The sequence below is a fragment of the Spinacia oleracea genome, chromosome 4 (assembly GCF_020520425.1).
Source record: "Spinacia oleracea cultivar Varoflay chromosome 4, BTI_SOV_V1, whole genome shotgun sequence".
In the NCBI taxonomy this organism is placed as follows: Eukaryota; Viridiplantae; Streptophyta; class Magnoliopsida; order Caryophyllales; family Amaranthaceae; genus Spinacia; species Spinacia oleracea.
In genome coordinates, this window is record NC_079490.1 from 125,994,144 (window position 1) to 126,000,380 (window position 6,237).

At 35.3% G+C, this 6,237-nt stretch overlaps 1 protein-coding gene across 1 annotated transcript; it reads right to left on the reverse strand.

Moving 5' to 3' along the window:
• Positions 1–4,642: 4,642 nt before the first annotated feature.
• On the reverse strand, positions 4,643–6,021 carry LOC130471861 (ATP-dependent DNA helicase Q-like SIM). The gene is made up of 3 exons (XM_056842196.1): positions 5,929–6,021; positions 5,065–5,266; positions 4,643–4,956 (listed from the first exon to the last, which is right to left on the reverse strand). Exons 1-3 carry the CDS (start codon positions 6,019–6,021, stop codon positions 4,733–4,735), a joined length of 519 nt encoding a protein of 172 aa, XP_056698174.1. The 3' UTR covers positions 4,643–4,732.
• Positions 6,022–6,237: the final 216 nt, after the last annotated feature.

A 6,237-nucleotide genomic window follows, 5' to 3' on the forward strand; every position in this document is an offset into this window, starting at 1 on the left:
GTTCATGAAATTTGAGTTGGCGTGAAGCATAAGCTATAACTTTTCCGTTTTGCATCAAGACACATCCTAACCCATTCTTGGAAGCATCACTATAGTTTTGACTTCCTGGTTTGAGCATGGGGAGCAAGGAAATAAAGCAGAAAATGAATTTTCCTTTTTCTTTTTTTTTTAATAAATTCACAATTTTGGCAAAATTCAGAAATTGTTTGTAATTTTCAGAAATTGCTAAAAATAGAAATGTTTAATTAAAATAATTTCTTAGAAAGAAATTATCGTTAACGAAAAATAAATAATTTTAGTTTATAAATTTATCGTTTAAAATAAATCGTAAAAACGATTAAAATAACGAATTTTGATTATTCGTAATTTATTTAAAACGAAATCAAGTTAATAAATATTTTTAATTTTAATAAACCGAGTTTAAAATTTCGGGGTATTACATAACCAAACAACCACTTATCACCTAAAACTTTGTGCAAAGGTAAGTGTAACAACTAATGTGGGACGGAGGGAGTATAATTGAGAATGACCGGCTTTTGTCCTATATGGTTGTTAATGGACTTTTAAATCTTGTATTAGAATATCTATTTTTATTAATTTTAAATTGCAGGTTTCGTTGGTTGATTAATTATTAAAAAAAATTAAGTAATTAAATAGTCCCATAGAAAAGGTTAAATAACAACCGTAAGTAATATTCTAATATTAAAACAAATTAGGAAGTTAGAGCATCTGCAACGCTTATATATTGAGTGCTGGTAAATGCGGCAGCATTAACAATTCTTATTAAAAGTGATGTAATTCTTTTAACAGCGCCCATAATTAACAGCGTTTTATAAGCGTTGTAATTCTTTAAAAAAAGCGCTACTAAAAGCTTATTGTGGTGTAGTGAAAACAATTTAAAATTATGATTTTCTTTAAGTACATTTGATTTTCATGTCTAGATTTTCAAGACTTTAAAAGAATTTAAAACAATTTCATGTCTATATTTTCAAGACTTTAAAATTATGATTGTGATTGTGACTAACCAACATTAACGACTACATTTATGTCATACCTTTTGATTTATGTGTTGATTAAAGACTAGATTTCAAGAGTATATTTCAAGACTTTAAATTTACATTAAATTATCATTGCAACCATCATTTGATTATCATTTTAACCAACATGTGATTATTGCTGTAACTTGTGTCTGTTAGAAATTGGGTGGTAGCTAGTGTTGTGTAATGTGTTAGTTAAGATTATGACGGTTGTGTATTAAGTTCATGATTTTATTATCATTTTATCCAACATCCTCGCTATACTCTTGAAATCTAGTCATTTAATCCAAAAAACCATCTTTGTTTTCATGTTTATGATCTTTGAACAGATGAACTATATACCTATTAAATGTGTTTTGTAGCCAATTCCTAGCCCGTTCACCCCAAAAAAAGAAGACTCTTTCTACGAGGGTTATTTATTCCGTCCCTGTCCATCCGGACACAAACAATGGGATGTACTCTATGCACATGAATTCGTAACTACTGATGTGAGTCGAAGTACACTATCATGGGGGGGATTGGCGGCAATTTCAGAAAGAAAATTATGTATTCGCGGGAGATATATTGACATTCTACTACTATGGCCATGGAAGATTCTTGGTTCTTATAAAATCTCCTTCCGGCGTAAAGAAGGTACATGGTCAGAAGTACCAGCCTCTTGGTGTGATGGATCATTGTTTTCCCATTGGACGGCCAAGGGCATACGAAACAATGAACAATTCAATGAAGCCGAATGTGATTGCTGGCAATGCTTTTGTTGGTGCTAACCCTGGACGAATGATCGTATTGATCACCAAATCATAGATCAAAACCCACAAATTGGTAGGTTAATAAGTTGTCATTTGTGAAATCGTGTTTTCGAAATAATGGTTGTTGACATGTTTGATTTTTGTGCTAAAAAAAAATGTACATCACGAATCCCTTCGCACGATGCCACTTTGGTGACAACACATGTCCTATTGAGGCCACCTTCGAGGACAAGGATGTAGTGCATCACCCTTATATAAGGAGGGTAGCAAAACACGGCATCCTTCAGTCATGCGTCCATGGAAAAAAAAGGTATGAAGGACTTCTAAACCACCATAACATTAAAGTTGACGATGTGATTGTCTTAATCTTGAAGGACTTAAGAACCGCACATTTCGAGGTCCACCTTCTCAGAAAGGGGAGCATGCATATGACCTGATCACACAAGTGTTGTTCTTATTTTCGGTACTATGGAGTTATATGATGAGCGGTATTTATGTCGCTCTTAGCTTAGGATTTCTTACCGCTTTTATCATGATTTGTGTGAGTTTTGTGTAGATTAAATACCATTTATGTGATTTATTCCATTTTGATCTTTTTAGGTAAACCTTGTGAAAACATGGAAAACCCAAGTAGAATGTGCAAGAAACAGGATTGTGCGCGAGCACAAGTCAGCTGCGCACGCGCACGGTGAAGAAAAGGGGTTATTGCTGAAGTGTTCAGGTTGTGCTCCCACACGAAAGATATGTGCGCTCGGACAGATTTGAAGCCACATTTCATGAGTTCCTGACAAATGTGCGCGCTCGCAAGAAAAACAACGATGCCACCACACGAGAAATATTCATGGAAATTGCTGAATTTGGTCTGTGCGACCGCGCAAGAATTTTGTGAGCTCGCACGGTGCAAAGCTTCTGAATCATCGCTCCGTGTGAATGCACAGAATTTATGTGCGCCCACACACAGACGCGAGCTGGCTCCTTTTCGTCATTTAAAATTCTATTTTCTGAAACATATAAATAGTTTTTCGTTTTATTATTTTAGAGGTGAGTTTTTAGTTTTCTGAGTTTTAGTTTTTTGATTGATTTTTCAGAGCTTTTTAATTAGTTTATAACACTTTGTAATCCTAAAATTCTAGTGAGAGAAATTCAAGATTGATTCAAGTTTTGCTTCCAAGTTCAAGATTCTTCAAGCTTATTAGTAACCTCTCTTCTCCTTAATCTTTTCAAATCTTGCCTTACTTTTCTTAATTTTTTTGATTTTTGATTTTTTCATTTGCTTTCAATTTTGATTTCAATTTAGTCTTAGAAATTCTAGTTTAATTGTTTGTTTGATTTGCAATTTCATTTTCAATTCAATCATGATGATCAATTTCTTAATTTCAATTTCTAGCCTAATTACCCCCTCAATGTGTATTAAGTAGTCCTATTGTTAGGGTTAGGGGTGATTCTTGGGGAGTAATTGGGGAATGTAGAGTTGATTTGTTTAATTGGTGATGTGATTAAATAGTGACTTGCAATCACTAGTGGAAAAAGGGTCATTTGCATCGCACTTTTAAGCACATTTGCGTCGCACATCGTGCGTGGCAAAAGCTCTCGACGCAAATGACTAAAAGTCATTTGCGTCGCACATTTGTGCGACGCAAATGAACCTTATTTGCGTCGCACAATTAGCTAATGTGCGACGCAAATAACTTTTCAGGCATGGTGCTGAAAAGTCATTTGCAACGCACATTAGCTAAATGTGCGACGCAAATGACTTTTCAATATGTTAAAAAAAATGTCATTTGCAACGCACATTAGCTAAATGTGCGACGCAAATGACTTTTCAATATGTTAAAAAAAATGTCATTTGCAACGCACATTAGCTAAATGTGCGACGCAAATGACTTTTCAATATGTTAAAAAAATGTCATTGCGTCGCAGATTAGCTAAAGTGCGACGCAAATGACTTTTGGATATTCTAAAAAAAATGAGCTGCTGATTTTATTTAATCCATAGATTAAATAAAATAAGCAGCTTTCAGTACTAGTATATTCAGAGCATAAAAATAAAATTAAACTAGGTGAAAATTTTGACAATATTTCCTTTGTAATTTGACCCTCCCCAATACCGGGAATGTTATAATACATTAATATATACCTGTCAAAACAGTTTACAACCCAATAAAGGGCAAATTCACCATAGATCAACCAACATGTTGATAACCTAACTACACTTTAAACATAAAAGTTTAAGTAAATATTACAATAAACTAGCTAAATATCGACATTGCTCATAATGTAATCAGCCCAAAGAAAACAAACAAAAATAGCAGAACAATCACATTCTTAGCAACAAAGGCAATACATATTCACCCTTATTAAGAAAAGAAAAACATTAGAGTTGCATAACCCCAAACCTACTCTCAACAGGAGGTATAATAGTCTGCTAGTCTTGCTACCATTTGCAGTTTGAATTGCATTCAGAACAATTATATTCATATAAGGAAACAATAATTAAACCTCAATTATATGGGAACATTTCAGAAAAAGTAATAAACGCTAGCAAGAATTGGGGAATCAACAACAGAACATTAAAATTTGAACTTAGACCTCACAATAATCAAACACACGAGCTGTTATTTATTGTATGCACAAAATGGCAATGTGAAAAACATGTATCATTGGATAAGCAACTGAACATTTCAAACATAAGACATCCAAGGTGAGCAAGGGTGAAACCTGTAATCAGGTCTAAAGTCATGTCCCCATTTTGAAACACAATGTACTTCATCGATGGCAAATAAAGCTATTCCACGGTTCTCCGCAAGCCTCTGAAGTGGACTTATTAGTATGCATAATACACCTCATCCGACAGTGAAAGCTGACATCATACAGTCCCAAGTGACAACAGCAGGGCATTTAGAAACAATTCAAACTACAAGCAATACCAGATGATGTACAAATGTGTTCACCTAAGCAGTGTTTCGAGGCAAACGTATACAACGGAATACATGCCGTTCATTGCTTTCTTCTCAACGGTGTTATCTGGTTGTCCTGATCCAAGGAAACATGCAGAGATGCCATGTTTTGATAGCTTTAAGCACTGGTCATGCATCAAGCTTATCAATGGAGAAATCACGACCACGACCTTCCCTGTCAAAAGCGCAGGTAGCTGAAAGCACAGAGATTTCCCTGTAGAAACATTAAAGCCTCAAAAACATTGACACAGTATATACATTGTACAAAGGATTCAAGAAGAAATGCACAGAAAAGGGAGAATAAGAATCAGAAAATAAATACCAGACCCTGTTGCTGCAAGAACAAGACAGTCTTGCTGAGAAAACCAAGCACCAAGAGCTTCCATTTGAAAACTTTTCAACCCGGAGTACCCAAAATGTTTACGCAGCAGGCTGTTGGCTTTCTGGTCCCAGTCTGGTCCAAGTTCTACATCCTCTACTGTTCTATGGGCTGAGTTCAGACTGTAAGATGTCAGCGAAGATTTCTTCGAGGTTCCAAAAGACTAAATTAGTTGTTTTTTCTGTCATATATGTGGCATATGTGTGTCTATTAAGTTCTTGCTTCTACTGCAGGGTTGCCTAGCAATCATGGTAGACAAAGAAAAAAATCCAAAGGTAAATCTTACTGAATTTTTTCAACTGGATGGACTATATGTTTCATGATACTGTCTTAGCTAGTTAATGAATCTCTTTTAAGAGTTCGACATAATCAAAATCCTAAAATCAAAATCAAAATCTAGGGTTCAAACAATCAAAATTTATATTCATCTGAAATCAAAATCCTAAAATCAAAATCAAAATCCTAAATAGATTCGACATAATCAATAACAAACTACAACATCTGAAATCAAAATCCTAAAATGAAGAGTTCAAACAATCGTAAAATAAATACTCAAAATCACCAACTAACTAACATAATTAAGCCCTAGATTCATCAAAACAATATGAAAAAGTTGCAAAATTAATTAAACATGGAAATCACGGTAGGGAGAGAGAAAATACTTTTAGATCGAAACAAGGTATTCAAGGTCGGTGGCGATAAAAACCGAAACTCCAGCACCAACACTTCGGCGTTGTTATGGCGGTGTAACTCGGGACCAACTCGGTCTGAGTCGACTCAACAGATTCCCCAAAAACTCAGCCCCACTTCCACCGCACCCAGATGAGTCGCCGCCGAGTCATCCACCTCAGAGCTGGAGTTTGCAGAGAATGCGGCTTGAAATCCGGCTGAAGACGTCATCGCTTTCAGATCTAGGTTTGCCTCCTTCGTATTCGCTAAGCTTGAATTTTAAAACAAATTTGAGATATTGGGATGATTTGGTGAGAGGAGACTTTGAAGGGAAAGCTCGATACTGATTCTGAAGGAGAGACAAAGAAGCTTTGGAATTTCAACAATGGAGATCTGGAAATTACGAGAGAGAAAGAGTTTGGGGAGGCAGGAAATGTATGAGGGAGA

Coding starts and splice junctions, on each gene's coding strand:
- LOC130471861 (XM_056842196.1), bottom strand. CDS start 6,021: ATGACGTCTTCAGCCGGATTTCAAGCCGCATTCTCTGCAAACTCCAGC. Junction 5,267..5,928: donor CTCATCTGGGTGCGGTGGAA/GTGGGGCTGAGT, acceptor GGAACCTCGAAG/AAATCTTCGCTGACATCTTA. Junction 4,957..5,064: donor TCTTGCAGCAACAGGGTCTG/GTATTTATTTTC, acceptor ATGTTTCTACAG/GGAAATCTCTGTGCTTTCAG.